Below are 15,640 nucleotides of genomic sequence, written 5' to 3' on the forward strand. Positions count from 1 at the left end.
TTCCTGGGCAGAAGAAAAGCCACGAAGCAGCTTGGCTGTTACTCCAGTCTTTCTAAATGTGGATATTCTATCAGGAACTGCCAGCAAGCAATAGTACTAACTAGTATTAACAACAGAAAAACTCACTTGATACGATTTTTTAACTGCTGGCAAGAGGGACAACGCCTCCACAGCTGGAGTTTTAAGAATAAAACCATGCAGCAGATGTTTTAATGGTGCTTAGGACTGGGATCTGAGGCGAAAAGGCAAGAGGCTGTGCTGGCAGCAGGCATGCAGGTGCCACGCTTCCCCTTCCAGCCCCGTGGGCCGATGGGTTTTCTGCTCAGGGCTCCTACACACCTCTGGCTGCGCCGGCGCGGGACGGGAAGCCGGTGGTGGTCCCTTCCCAGCCTGCTGCGACAGCCACAGCGAGCAGCAGCAGAGGGGAAGAATTAGCCTGCTACCACCTCGTGCTACAAGGGGCTCAGAGCCTTGCGGGTTTAGGGGAAGGCAGAGGTACGCTGCAGCCCGCGGATCCACAAAAGGCAGGTTCTGCTTTAACCAAAGAACTTGAGCTGCGTGGCGATGGCGCAGAAAAGAAAGAACAGCAGTGAAACACATATCACTGGAAGTAACTTTCAATGGCTTGCACATTCTCTCATTAATATTCACTTTAGGTATGTAAAACTGTGTGTAGATGAATTATTTTCCTTAAGCTGAAATAAGTGTGGCAACCTAAATCCAGCGGGCAAGAGGCAAAATTCCAGCTGCGTTCACTGTGGATGGTCAATGCCACATCCCAGAGGAGACTCCAAACACTTTTGCTTCAGTCCACGTCCAAAAGATGACAAGACTCCATTTGGTCCTTGTCTTAAACCTCCATGTATTCTATCAGACATGTATTAAGATTACAGCCATGGAATCTAGCATGAATAAATAGATTTGTCATCTTCTAAAAGTTCTCCTGTGCAGCTTTATACTGAGAAGTGCTGAAGGTCCTCTTGGCATGGTTTGTGTCAGAGACTACCACTGGTGTGAAGACATACCGCATCTTGGTCCTCCAGCATTTGAAATTACAGCTCAGGTACAAGGCGAACCAGGAGAATGAGGATCATCACTGGTACTGTCTGTAGTCGCTGAACGGAGAGGGCTGCAACTGGGAGGGGTCCTCTGAAAACTGAGGGGCTGAGAATAAGGCAAGAGGAAAAAACAAGGCAAATAATAAATACCAAATGACAAGAGATTCTTCCTACTAACAGCATGAAACATATTCACAGCGTTTTTAAGATAAATCCCTTCTAAAATCAATGAAGCCAATAACAAGACTTTACATTTGATTTTTTTTTTTCATTCAAAGAAGTTCAAGAGCTTTATGCATTGACGAGAGCCTCAGTCCATCAAGGACTGTACTTTTATCTCCTTTGTTAATGGGGAAATGAATCAGAGCAGCGAGAGGGAAACCTTTTCAGTCACCTAAAGGGGCCGAAAACCTCTGCCTTCTTGCCCTTCGGTTGAACTTAGCCACTCTGTAAAGGTTTACCCACAGCAAACTGCCCGACAATAAAGCCAGCCAGCGAAACGGAACAGCTCACTGTGGAGTCGGCTTCCCGACTCCTCTTACCGACGTTCTGGAGGGAAGCAGTATGTTCACTGCGTGCCAGCTTTAGAGAGAACCAACTGTAACGGACAGATGATACCCCTTCTCCAAAGCAGACCAATTTTAAAATGTCTCTGTAGTAAGAACAAAAACTGTTCTAATTTATATTGAACCAAGAACATGAGTGAACAAACCTGGGAGAGGAAGCCTCTCAGGAATTAGTGGCTTGCTACTAATCCTCTCAACACTAGCGGTCTGGGCTGCATTCCTCCCAAAATAAGGTGGGGCGACAGAGGTATTCAGTATTTTGCACAGGCAAGTATTTACATAAATGGGGCCAGCTGGAAGGAGCTGATGATACCCTTGTGTCAAAGCAACGTGCAGCCCCTCCTTGGCTTTCTGCAGCCTCAGAAGCTGGCAACCGGCAGAGTAGATTTACTCTGTGCTAAGACTGATGACTGGAAGGGGTACGTTAGTAAAGACTGCACTATAAAAGCCTTGTGATACCATGGTCTCATGGCTCCTTACTGTTTGGAAACTGTGTGGAGGCAAATCTTGTTAACAGAATACCAGCTCCTTCGATCAAAGCTAGGAGAATTCCTCCCATCGCGGCAGACCCGACCATGGCAACTGGTCCATCTGAAAATAAACAGCACAAAACAACACTTTTTACTTCTTTGCTGCATTACCTGGCATATTAGAGCTCTCTTTCTTTAGTTATAATCTCTCCTATAAGGAGACCCAGAAGCAGTAATTTTGCATCCATTAAGCCTCATTAACATCATCAATAACAGGGTAATTACCAGGCAACTCCCCCCCCCCTCCTCAAGGAAACAAAGGAACACCAATAATGTCTGAGAACATCGTTGTTACTTTCATACAGGACAAAAGTTCCAGGTTATCTTTCAGTTTCTCAGAGAGAGTAAATTCCAGTGCGGGTATCATAAACTGTCGCTTCACTGTAATGATGAGAACTGTTTGTTTAGAGTACAGAAGTTTCTTACTTCTGGCAGCCAATATGGCTCCAGTTAGGGCTCCGCTTGTGATCGAATTCCACGGATCTTCCTTCCCTCTCATTCTGACCATACTGCAGTCAATCATGGAGAAGAGACCTCCCCAGACAGCAAAGCTACCTGTTAAAAAAACCAAACAACAAACCAAAAGCCAGGTCAGAGCAAGCAGCCACGCCAGCCGTGCCGCAGCCACACACAAGAGCTGGTGCCGTCGCGGTGTGCTCGCTCAGGCTCACAGAGAACCAAACGCACGTTAAAATCAATACTGAGAAAAATCCTCCCCTTGCCAGGTGACACGCGTATTACGCGTACACACATCTCCTGCATCATCTCACTGACTTCTGTTTAAGGACAGGAAGCTTATCAAACAGTGGTTACAACGGAACTGCCATCCTCATAAAGCCAGATTAGCGCGGGGAACTTTCATATTTTTCAGTTTTAAAATGTATTTCCTCATAGAGAACGATGCAGAGTAATTTCGTGCCTTATCCTAATCCTGGCGTCTCCGAAGAGCAGTACAGGTCGGACGCAAAGAGCATGCAAGTTTTCAGAATGCAAATTATAAAGTCTTTTAACAATAATGCATATTATAAATTAAATATTGATCTCCAGACTCATTTTGGGAAAACTACTATTTAGAGTAAGTTCAGCCCTCCGTAATGTGAGGTGCTTAACACTTTATACCAGCTTAACACCAGCTAAAAACCCGGAGGTGCCTCTCTGCGCAGCCACCACAGGCTGCAGCCAAAGCCTTTGCAGCCCGTGGCCCCGATTTCTCCAAGTAGCTCCGCCACAGCCGACGTCTCCCTGCTCAACACCACTCTCCCACTTTCTCCTTCTGTAACGTATTAATTCCATTTGCCTGTCAGAACGGCGTAATGGCACAGCACAGTGTGTGACGAGAGCGTGACCTTGAAGAGGTCACAATGTCATTTTGTCTCAAGCTGCAGTTTTGTGATTTTTAGACTTTTACGCACAAAATTCCCTCCACAAAAATGACTGAAATTTACCCAGCTGACCCCAGGGGAACAGTCTGAAATCCCACCCAGGCCCACCCATCCACTTCACTGTTTCTCCAGCTTTGATCCTTTCTTTTAACGAGTCAATTCTGTTTATTTTAAAACCCTGCGCACAATGCACCGGCTCCCAAGCAGCTCTGCACAGAGCTGGTTAAAATACAACAATTATTAACCCTGGCTTATCCCACTATGAACACAAGCATGTTTCCTCCACACCTGAACTGATTCTGGATGCATCAGAACCGTATTTACTCCTGGCCTGGACTAACAAACCCCACTGACACACAGCTGGCGCACAGCTCAGGTGTCACCCCACTCGTACCACGCTGGATTCCCAAACGGGGTTATCTACCAGCAGTCAATCGTACAAAATTAATTACCTCCCAGCTGCGGAGCTCTTGTTCTAATAGCTGTCAAACTTCCCCGCAGCCGGTGGTTTACACCCTGCAACAAAGGAGAAACGACAGTTAAGAGAGAGGTCCCGCAGCCGATCTGCCTGTACGCAGCAGAAACTCGCCAGAGGCCGAGCGTATTTCTGAGCGCACTCAGGAGCTGCCAGCAACTGCATTCTACACACACTTTACTATTTATCACTCCCTTATAATACACCAGTCAACTACAGCAATGAATTCCAGCCATCAGGCGTTAAATAATTTGAGTTCTAAGTTTGTTTGAGTGGCCTGTGAGGACTGAACAAGACATTTATAGTAACACTTTTAGCATGATAAGCATATTTATTTTTCACGTGTATCATTTCTTTGTTCCTATCTGCTGCCCAGGCACTACACACAGTTTACACCCAGGACACCAGCGGAGCACACAGCAGCATCAGGTGCAGATCGCAGCAGGGAGGAGACTCTGTCCGCAGGGACCAGGGAAATCCACCCAGAGGAAGACCACGTGCTGCTACACTGCATTTCCATCAGTATTTTATCAATTTCTGCACAACCACCTCAACCCCACAGCAGATGCCCACACACCAGGAGCAGCGCGCTCGGCTGGCAGCGACAGTCTCACTAGTTGTCCCAAATTCAGTCACAGAATCACAGAATGTTTGGGGTTGGCAGGGCCCTCTGTGGGTCACCCAGCCCAACCCCCTGCCCAAGCAGGGTCACCCAGAGCAGGCTGCACAGCACCGCGTCCAGGTGGGTCTTGAACATCTCCAGAGAAGGAGACTCCTCAGCCTCCCTGGCCAGCCTGGGCCAGGGCTCCGTCACCCTCAGAGGGAAGAAGCTCTTCCTCATCTTCAGCTGGAGCTTCCTCTGCTTCAGTTTGTGCCCATTGACCCTTGTCCTGTCACTGGGCACCACTGGAAAGAGTCTGGCCCCGTCCTCCTGACCCCCACCCTGCAGATATTGATCGGCATTTCTAAGGTCCCCTCTCAGCCTTCTCTTCTCCAGGCTGAACAAGCCCAGCTCCCTCAGCCTCTCCTCGTAGGAGAGATGCTCCAGTCCCCTCACCATCCTCGTAGCCCTCTGCTGGACTCTCTCCAGTAGCTCCTCATCTTTCCGGAACTGGGGAGCCCAGAACTGGACACAGCACTGCAGATGGGGCCTCACCAGGGCAGTGTAGAGGGGAAGGAGAACCTCCCTCGACCTGCTGGCCACACTCCTCTTGATGCACCCCAGGATGCCATTGGCCTTCTTGGCAGCCCCTGCCGACCAGGTGGAGCATTTGGCCCTTTTCTCATCAGCTCAGTCTCAGTAGCTAAGAGGAGCAACTCAGCTTCGAAACGCAGTGCTGAGCCCTGCAGAGTCTAACACCGAACACCTCATCCAGGACCCCGCCGAATTACAACAACATATTTTTCCATGCTTTAAGAAGCTTTAGGGAACATACACTCAAGTTGTATTTTTAATACGAGCGCTCAGAAGCGTGGACAGGTTTATTTAATAAGTCTTAAGCAAAATTAAAACCTAGCTAAGCATATTAACTTTTCAAGTGAAGCGTCTGCAGGATCTCACTAGTTTGGAAACAAGTTATTTATTGGCAAAACTTACATCAAACTGATGGCTTATTGTCACACAGTAACACCAAAAACCACTCAACAAAAGCCCCTTTTGTATGAAGCCAGAGAAATGTTTTAAAACAAATGTTCGCGCAGAAACTGGATCTTATTTTATCCAATGTCTCTACAGCGGGTTTATAGTCAAAATGTTGCAGCAGAAATCCCCAGAGTGAAAACTAACTGGCATCAGCTGAACTTCAACCTTCATGTTTAAGCACCCTCCTGCATTTAAACAAAACCTGACTATCAAAAAAATAGTTACTAAAAAATGTTAATAATAAGAGATTAATTGAAGAAAATAATACCCCCCAGTATAAATCTGAAGGAGAAAAAGATTCTTCCTCTGAGTCTTTCCCTTTCTTAAAAGAAAGGGAGAGGGGTAGGCCAGAAGAGGGCGGACAGCCCAGGCTTCACCTCTTTACGTGCAGACAGAACCGAGGGCAGAAGGATCGGCCGGGTCGGACACATTCCGCTGCCCTCCACTCCGCACCTGGACGGAGCTGCGTCTCAGCGAGGGAGGGCAGCCAGCTGCCAGCGTCCCACTGCTGCCATCGCATCCAGCAGGGAGAGCAGGGCTTTTGCCCAGAAAGACGAAGGACCCACGTGGATCCGGAGCCGGTCACCAGATGTACCCTCCTGGTTTGGACTAATGACATGCAGGCCATTGATCGGTCCCACTCACTGCACGGGGATTTCTTCTCCCTCACCTTTGGCTGGCCAGACTCGCTGCTGACGGACAGAGAAAGCAGGACAGCGCTCTGAATGCACTCTCAAGCGGTTTTACTTACCACTGGGGAATTTCTGAACCCCTTGACAGCTTGGAAAATGCCACCTCCTATCGCTCCCATCGTGAAAGCACCTCCGCAGTCATCTACTATCCTCCAGGGACTATAAAGAAAAAGAAAGATGAAAATAATGAATTCCATCATGTCAGACCATGAACGTAACTGCAACGGATCCACCACTCGCACACTGAGTGTAACTGGAGTGGAAACCAAGCCTGCCAGCTGTCTTGTCTCACATCCAGCGTGCTGAGCAGACACCAGCACAACACACACGCAGGTAGTGTTACAGCAAAACAAACTCGAGGGTTGCCGGGAGTCTACCGACCCGTCTCCCGAGAGTGCTCAGTACCAAATATACAGAAGCACTGCACGAACTCCTTACACAAGGCAGAGAGACGTATTTCCATCACCGAAAACTTCTGCAGAATTCCAGTTCTGCCCTGCTTATGGAGTGTAAATAGCTTTAAATTTATTGTTCTCGTTATTGTCTCCAGTGGCAGAAAATTCAGGTGGCAAATTCCATGAGACTGAGTTCACAGCTGGCACAAAACACCGCTTTCCTGAATTACTCATGCTTTTCATTAGTTCTGGTTATTTAAACGAGAGACTTCAAAGTCCTCTTTTGTTAAACGGAAAAGGTTTTTCCCGATGCACCCTGGACCTCTGAAGTTCATTCCAACAGAACACAGACCTAGCTGGAGGTCCAGCAGGCCACGATTCCTGCCTCCAACGACACGGCACGTCGAATGTTGCTGTCCGGCGAGCAAAAGCTTGGCCACAGAAGGAGCACCCTCCTCGCAGCAAACGCGGCCAACGCCAGCGAGATGAGCTCTAACGTGGGGTTACAAACTGCAACTCTCCGCCACTAAACTGAACTCCTGAACTCGGTGAGCACTGACCTGCTGTTAACCTCTATTGCCACTGCTGGTGATTTCAAAGCATAAAATAACAAAGCTATTTTGTTTCTTCCATCTTGTATCAAAATCTTACAGCAGAAGCCAAGCACCCGGCTGACTGTAACTCCTGCACTGGCAATAACCAGCAAACCTAGCAAAAACCAGACTACAACAACACGCAGAGTCACAAAACCGAACCCCACGGCTAGCTCAGCGTTCACGTTCGCACATCACAGATACCAGCATCAACGTGCGTTTCCCATTTCACCTGGGATTTCACCTTCCTGTCCCTGAGGACTCCCTACAGCACCCAGCCCCTGCCCGGGACAACACATCTTCATTCACCCGTTTTGAACCTGCCCCTTTTCCACTTCACAGACTACGCTAACGCCGTAAGGAGTAACGAACCTTGGCTCTTTCCCCCAGACCCCTTGCTGTACTGCGTATTTTGTCACGGAGGTTTTTTTTCTTCCTGCAAAAAAATCCAAACTTTGCAGCCTCTCCCCCTACACGTTCTCCCAGGCTCCTCACCTTCGTGACCTACTTCTGAATCTCTCCCTGCCTCCACAGTCGCGTTAACGAGGGAGCGTAGCCAGCTCTGCACGCCTTCTAAATGCAGGTAAACCGCTTGTTCGCACACGTGGCACTGCTCGCTTGCTTTGCTTCTGCATCTTGGCATCGCTTGGCTGTCCCCAACGCAGCAGAACCCCACCCAAATGTCACCACTGATCTTCCTCGGTGACAGCGACATCCGGGTCCCACAGCCACATGGATTCAGGAAGCAGTGGAAGGATCGTACATTATCCGACCACGCATCAGCTTTCTTTTTTATTGCCCTGCCTGTCACACGCTTTCATCTCATACTCCTTACAAATCCCCTCTAGCTTTGACCAAATTAAATAATTTAGCCCCATTTCACATTTTATTTTCCTTCCCTTCTTTCCTGCATTTAATGATCAGGACAAGACTAGAGGCCAAGATGAAAAGCGACGAAGTCTTTCTTCTCAGGATTTTTTGTTGTTGTTGTTGTTGTTTTGTTCTTCTCCACATCCCCTCTCCAGATTTTGATCTACTCTGTTATGAATAAAACATCTTACCACAAATCTCTTCCCTCGTTAGCTTGCTAGCAGTGATCTTGTTAAAAAGCTTTCTGGAAATCTAAATAGATTATGTAAAGCGGTCCTCCTTTACCCACCAGGTGAAAGGATTCCAATTTAGCAAATCATGACTGTTCTTTATAGAAGCTTTGTTAATTAGACTCCAGTCATGGAATGCTTTCCTAGACTTTTTCCACCTTTAACCCTACTGCAGATGTCAAGCTCATTACCTGCTACCTTTGGGGCTCTTAATTTTCCTTTCAAACTATCCTCCAAGCCTCCGCAGGAACAGCTTTTAAATAAAAAAAACGCCTTTGATACGAGCACAGCCATTTCGCATGTCAGCTCCTTTGAACTCCGGGACAGACGCCGTGTGCATCTGAAAGCCCACACAAAACACCCTACACAAAACACCCCACAGTCCACGGTAGCACTTGACCTCAGTAGAGGAAAGAATCAGAAAAGAATAAAAGAGATTATTCCATTATTCATTTGGCACTTATCTACAGGCTTAATGTTAGTGTTTATTGTTTCCTTGACTTTAAAGGGAGCCCTAACAGTAGGGAAATGATGTGCTCACTGCTACACGCAAGATAAGGTCAGATTCCTACTCCCAACAGCAACCGAGATCGCTCAGAGATGAGGAGAGCAGAGGCCAGGACTTCGTTATGCCAGGCCCTGGGGCAGCCACACACCAGCTCCATCGACCAGAGAGGGTGAGCACACCCCATGCTTCAGATACAGAATCACAGACCAGTTTGGTTGCAGTGAGCAGGGACATCTTCACCTGGATCAGGTTGCTCAGAGACCCATTCAACCTGGTCTGGAATGTTTCCAGGGATGGGGCATCTCCCACCGCCTCATCACCCTCATTGTAAAAAATGTCTTACTCATATCCAGTCTGAATCTCCCCTCTTTCACAGAATCACAGAATCATTAAGGTTCGAAAAGACCTCTAAGACCATCAAGTCCAACCGCCATCCCATCACCCCCATGCCTGCTAAACCACGTCCTGAAGTGCCACATCTACAGATTTTTTGAACCCCTCAAGAGACGGTGACTCCATCATCTCCCTGGGCAGCCTGGTCCAATGCCTGACCACTCTTTCAGTAAAGAAATTTTTCCTCATATCCAACCTAAACCTCCCCTGATGCAACTTGAGGCCATTTCCTCTCGTCCTATCGCCAGTTAGTTGGGAGAAGAGATCAACACCCACCTCACTGCACCCTCCTGTCAGGTAGTTGTAGAGAGCAATAAGGTCTCCCCTCAGTTTAAAACCATCACCCCTTGTCCTACTGCAACAGGCCCTACTAAAAAGCCTGTCACCATCCTTCTCAGAAGCCCCCTTTAAGTACTGGCAGCCGCTCTAAGGTCTCCCCGCAGCCTTCCCTTCCCCCGGCTGCCCAGCCCCAGCTCTCCCAGCCTTTCCTCCCAGCAGAGGGGTTCCAGCCCTCGCATCATTGCTGGGGCCTCCTCTGGCCCCGCTCCCACAGCTCCAGCTCTGTCCTGTGCTGAGGGCTCCAGAGCTGGACGCAGGGCTCCCAGGAGGTCTCAGCAGGGTGGAACAGCAGTGTAAACGCCCAGAGGGAGCTGCGGTGGCTTACAGCACTGTTCAGCTCGATGAAGAGGAGAGGGTGGCAGGCAGGGCCAGGGAAGTGAGGAAAGCCAGTGGGTGTCAGGCCAGCTCTGCCTGCCCATGAGCCAAGCCCCTCGCTCAGAGGGGCAAATCATCCCCCCAAGCTCCACGGCTGCCTGCAGCTCTCCTAACGGCCCATGAACCACGAGAGTCAGAGGCCACTGCGTTTTAAATAAGCAAAGCTGCCTTTTCTCAGCGCCGATGGTTCTGCAGGGCACCAGCCCGACACCAGCTCTGCTGCAGGAGGGGCAGCACTTCATTCTCCTCGTCGAGCCGTCGTGACACACCAGCCAGCACAGCCTCCCCCGTCAGCCATTAGGGCCATTCCCAGCACAGATGAGACTACACAACGAGATCGGTCCTTCAACGAAGGCAATCGTGATGCAAATTGCAGCCAGGACCTACAGTGTCACCTTTCCGTGAGGTCACATCGCTCCCAGAAACAGCAGCTCCCAGGGGGCTGACACCCCCCATGTCGCTGCAGGGGGACAGAGATAACAGGGTGACCAGCAGCGAAATGGGACAAAACAGTGTGGGACCCCCCAACTCACCCCTACAGCTTAGCAGCAAACTGTCCCTGTTGTCTGACCTTACTAAAGGCAGAGTGAGATAACCTGGAGCCCACAGCAATCAATCAATAAATAAAATATGTTTTGCTAATGCCCCAAACTTTGTGCTGTAGGAAGGTGAGGCTGAGATTTACGGAGAAACTTGAAATGCGTCAGCAGAGCAACCAGCAAAGCTGTGGGAAAAGCCTCAGGAGCAGTCACGGGTCTCTATTTGAAGAGTCTGAACACGTTATCCTGAGCCTAACCTCTCGTTTAAATGCTTTATGACCCCAAACAAAACCTTTCAGTTGCACCCAACGCTGTTGCCAACGTTTACAAAGCCACTGCCGGAAAGCCACCGGGTTTAGGCGAACCGGCGGCCAGGCCGGTGTGCTCCCACCCCACGGCAGCGGGGGAAGGGGAAAGGCAGAGCCACCGGGCGCCGAGGGGGCGCCGCGCCGCCCGTCCAGGGCCCGCAGAGGGCCCGGCGCAGGCCGCAGGGCCTGGCCGCCACGCCGGCAGCCCCCACTGCAGGGAGGCTCCGCCGGGCTCGGGGTGCCGGCGGGGCTTTGGCTGCCCAGGCCCCAGGGCACGGTGCGACCCCTCGGGCGGCGCGGCCCGGCCCCCCCCCGCCGCCTCCCCCTCAGCGGGGCCCCGCCAAGGTCACGCGCACGCACCCCGCCGGGGAGCGGCCCCGGGGACCACCCGCCCCGCTACTGCCGCCCGCCCCGGTCCCGCTCCCGCCGCCGGGCCCGGCCCGGCCCGGCCCGTCCCCGCCCCGCGGGGCCCCGCGACCATCGCGGCCCGCTCACCAGGGCTCCCGCGCGTACTCCTCCATCTTGGAAGGCCCCACCGCCCTCGCTCGCCTTCCCGCCCCGCGATTGGCTAACCAGCCCCCTCGGCGCTGGCCAATGGGGGCGGAGGGCGGGACTAAACGGAGGGGAGGGAGGCGTGCGCAGTGGTGTCTGCGCATGCGCCATGCCCCTTTCGCCCCGCCCTGAGTGGTGGCGCTTCCGGGGTGCTTCCGGTGGTCGCAGCAGCGTGAGGCCGCACTGGGGCCTCGTTCGCTCCGCTCGCCGGGCCTGGCCGCGTCCTCCTCGGGCACAGCCCTCAGCGGGAGTCCCTGGGGAAGGGCAGAGCCCGCCGCCGAAGCGGCTGGGCTGAGCTCGAGGCGTCCGTGGGGACGCTGGCGGGGGCCGGGCGGCGCGGGGCCTTGAGGCCTCCCCCGGGAGACGGCGCCTGCGGGGGGCTGGGGGGAGCTGGCAGCCGGAGAGCTGGTCCCCGTGCTGGCAGCGGGCACCGGGGCAGCCCGCAGAGCCCCCGGAGCCTTTCCCCAAGTGTCTGCAAGCGCTCCGGGCCCTAAATCGCCTCTCCCGTCTGCCTTCCTGGTTTAACGTCACGCACCGCGCTCCCCCGAGGGTGGCAAACCGCTCGGCTGCCGCAGTTGTGCGCCGAGGCTCTGAATTGCTGTAAAGAATCGAGGGCTGAAGCAATGGAGAGGAGCTGGAATGCTCCACCCGCTTTAATTCGCTGTTTTCAAGGCTTTAGGAGGCTCCTGGCGAATGCAAGCCGCGGGGGACGGCGCGTTGGCCCTTCCTGAGGGCAGGGTGGGAGCGGAGGGGCTGTGGTGGTGGAGGTTGCCGGGAGGAGGTATGGTGGCTTTGGCCAAGGAGGGGAGGTGGGAAGAGGGGGAATCTCGGCCTCATCGCAGCCGCCGTAGCCTGGCAGCAGAGCTCCCTCATCCAGTGTCCTGTGCTCTGGCTGTGACTGGTCCCACACTGGTCCAACCCTCCTCAGGGAGGCCATTTCTTGCAGTAGGCCTTGTCCTTTCCCCTGATGAGTGGCTGGTTAATTATACCAGGCTGAACGATCATTCTGGTCATCTCTTTCACAAGCTGTGGGAGAGCTTGTGAAACTCCCTGCTTGAGCTGCAGCAGCCAGAGTCACCAAAGGGACCTCCAGGACCTCAACAGGGGGCACTGGTGGCACCCCGGTGCAGGCTGCTGGAAGGTGCTCGAGGGCTTGCTGAGGAGTTCTGAATTTCTGTGGCCAGGAGCCAATTCGTTTCCTGATATATCATGTGTTCTCCACGCTTCCCTCGCTCTCACGTGAGCAGGTGTTTTGCAGAGGGAGGTTTTTGGGTGAAGCTGCAGTTGGTTTGGGGAGAGAAGCCGTTTCTCCCACTGGCCGTGGGACCAACATCTCCCAGAGCAGCAGCAGCAGCGTGTCGCAACCAGGCAGGGAGATGTCACTTGCTTTCTCAAGAAACACCTTAGGAAATGAAAAAAGATCAGTGCATTTAAGCTTTCCTCCTGCAGGCCCTGAAGGAAAGGGAAATAAAACAGATTAGAGGAATCCATCCAATTTTCAGTTGTCCTTGATCAGCTAATAGGAGAAAATAAAGGCAGACAGAGGGTCATAGGTGGTGGCACGAGAACTGGGGGCATGGAAAGCATTCCCAGCTCTGCCAGAGCCCCTGTACGTGTGCCTGGAAAAGGCACTTGGTCTGACTCTGTCTCAATTCCTCACCTCCGAGACGTGGCTAATCACGTTGCTGCAATTCAAAGGGACGTTGTGCGGAAATATTCATTAGTGCCTCCGAGGTGCTCCGTTGCTATGGAGATGGGGATCCTGAGAAATGCGGAGGCTGACGGAGCCTCGCTGGAGATTCGGAGCTGCTGGGAGCTCCTCTGCGCCGAACTGCACCGTGCCGCACCGCACCATGCTGCCCCAGCCAGCACGGCTTCAGAGGGCCGGCGTCAAGCCTGCAGCAGCCGGAGCCGGCTGCGGATGAGGCCCAAGGGTCCCCACACACGTCCCCAGTCCCAGTTGCTGGTGGCCCGTGAAAGAGCCACCGGTGCAGATGTACCCAGAGCTCCTCGTATTCTGGGGTGAAAACACTAGGTTTTCTTTTTGGTGTTTTCTTTCTTACAGCACAGGGAACTCTGTGGAACGTGGTGCGGTCAGAGCTATGCCAGCGTCCCCAGTTGCAGAGAGACGTGTGACAGCCAAGAGAAATTGCCCATCCGCTATAAACCCCAACGAGTTTAGGGTCATCCCCGCTTCTCTCCCAGCTTTTCTGCGAACGAAGGGAGATTCCTCTGCAGAACTCTGGCTCTGTGTCACCTCTGCCCAGGCAGCTCTGCAGCGCAGTGGAGGAGAGCCCAGCAGGCGTGGGCTCCCGGATCAGGGAAGGATGTGGGATGATCAGGGAAGGACGTGGGATATCCAGGAGAAACTCGGAGCCCCGCAGGTCACATTTACAGCTTCTTGGGGAACTCAGTGTCTGGTGCTTCTTGTCACAGGAGTCAAGATTCAGGAACAACAAAACAGAGACCTTACCAAGGTGTCAAGAGTGATTTTATTCTGTTGAAGATCAATTTCCACACACAGAAGAGTCATGAAGGAAAGGCAGAGAGACAGAAAGAGAGCTCCAGGTTTTACTCGCCAGTGGATCGGTTCTCTCTCTGTTTTAGCATTGCAGACTGTCCCTGGGGCTGTCCATGTACCCTGTCCCTGGAGCCAGGGGTGGCACACCCGCGGAACCTCGGATCTTTCTGGGAAGAGGGAGACCCGTAGTTGGGATTCCTCACTGCCTTTTTTTCATACCCTCTCCGGTTGGGAACTGAGCTTCCAGTTTGTTGCTTACCCCTTCCAAGCACTTGCCCTTTGCCCCAGGTGACTGAGCACAGCCGCACCGCAGAGAAATACCAGGCATTCGGTCGTTTCTTCCATCCCCACTCTGTTAACTCAAATTTCTCTTCCAGAAGATGCAGTGTTAAAACCTTCTGAACCGTGTATCCTGCAAAGCGACCAGAGGGCACTTTAGAGAGGGCCAGGGCTGTGGTAAGGGGACGAGCAAGACACTCACTGGGCTCCTTCAGGCAAAGAGGGCACCAACTGGACACCAGTAGGCTAAATTCACTCTGGTGCCTGTTGCCTTCAGTGCTGCTGCAGCCGTGGCAGATCTGGGGTGAGGAAAGGAGGAGAGCGACTGGGCTGAGACCAGGAGAAGAAGGTGGAGGGGATGGCCGTGTCCCTCCTAGTCCTTGGTGCAAGTGAGCACCAAGACAAGGGTTGTGGTTCCAGGGAGACAAAACTGGTGGGGTTTAGCAGGATGAAATTCAGCATGGCAATGTTTCACGTTACGCACTTGGAAACTAAAACCAACAGTTTCTTCTCCAATCTGGAAAAAATCTCAGTCGTGCTGGTGAATCACAGGAAGGCTATGAGCAGGAGCTGGGCGCTGTGTGTGTGGAGATAAACGAAATCCTAGAATGCAACAAGAATGTGCCTCAAGATGGGGAATGTCTAGTTCGGAACACAAGGCCCTGGGAGCCACTTGGAGCACCCTGTGCTTCTGCTCTGGACGGGATCTGAGCCAGGGAGATGGGCAGAGGAGGTAATTACATTGATGAGGAAAATCTGAGAGCTTATTTTACAGAAGAAAACAGCAGGGCTGCTTGTTTGGACTAGCAAAGAGAGGGGCCTGAGAGCAGGCACTAAGTAGGAGGAGGATGATAGAGGACGAAGAAAAAAGGATGAAGTTGGCAGCATAAGGAATAGGTACAAAACACTGTACAGGGGTAAAGCTGCCTTGAGACTTGGAGAAAGAAGCCTGTCTGCCTCTGTCCCTCTGGGAGAATTTGCAGGTGCCAGTGAGCTGCATGATGGGTTGGGTTGGTGGGAAGTGGGTGCCAACCAGCACCCTGGCCTGGGCACTGCCTGAGCCAGGAGCAGGAGGGGCTCGGGAGCGTAGTCCGTGCAGGAGGAGCGATGTCTCTGGGGCTTGGCGAGGAGAAATGGGAGCATTGTGATGAAGAGCGGCCGCAGAAAAACCCCGCAGAGGACGGGGCATCGGCAGAAGCTCCAATAAAGCGACGCAGGGACAGTGCTGGGGTCAGACTCTGCAGAGCGAGGAGCAGGCGCCGGGCTGGGCTGGCACTCGCTGCCTGCTGGAGTGCCGGATGTTGCACACCCTGCCTAGAGAAACCAGTCTGCACCAGCGACAAAACCACCCAGCACCTCTCTCCCGAGGGGCTGCGCGCTTTGCTAACCGCAC

The 15,640-nt window shown here is 52.5% G+C and overlaps 1 protein-coding gene across 1 annotated transcript; it reads right to left on the reverse strand.

Annotated features, from left to right (window-relative positions):
- Positions 1 to 601: 601 nt before the first annotated feature.
- TIMM17A (translocase of inner mitochondrial membrane 17A) lies at positions 602 to 11,460 on the reverse strand. Its single transcript, XM_075442778.1, has 6 exons — positions 11,391 to 11,460; positions 6,405 to 6,504; positions 3,989 to 4,052; positions 2,581 to 2,709; positions 2,105 to 2,215; positions 602 to 1,164 (listed from the first exon to the last, which is right to left on the reverse strand). The coding sequence occupies exons 1-6, from the start codon at positions 11,414 to 11,416 to the stop codon at positions 1,094 to 1,096; spliced, it is 501 nt and encodes a 166-aa protein (XP_075298893.1). The 5' UTR covers positions 11,417 to 11,460; the 3' UTR covers positions 602 to 1,093.
- Positions 11,461 to 15,640: the final 4,180 nt, after the last annotated feature.

Source organism: Opisthocomus hoazin, chromosome 25, assembly GCF_030867145.1.
Source record: "Opisthocomus hoazin isolate bOpiHoa1 chromosome 25, bOpiHoa1.hap1, whole genome shotgun sequence".
In the NCBI taxonomy this organism is placed as follows: Eukaryota; Metazoa; Chordata; class Aves; order Opisthocomiformes; family Opisthocomidae; genus Opisthocomus; species Opisthocomus hoazin.

Bases quoted from the DNA above. Each gene is read 5' to 3' on its own strand.
- TIMM17A (XM_075442778.1), bottom strand. From the start codon at position 11,416: ATGGAGGAGTACGCGCGGGAGCCCTG. The intron at 6,505-11,390 runs GTGAGCGGGCCG...TTTTCTTTATAG, and splicing joins GAGTACGCGCGGGAGCCCTG to TCCCTGGAGGATAGTAGATG. The intron at 4,053-6,404 runs GTAAGTAAAACC...CCTTTGTTGCAG, and splicing joins GGTTCAGAAATTCCCCAGTG to GGTGTAAACCACCGGCTGCG.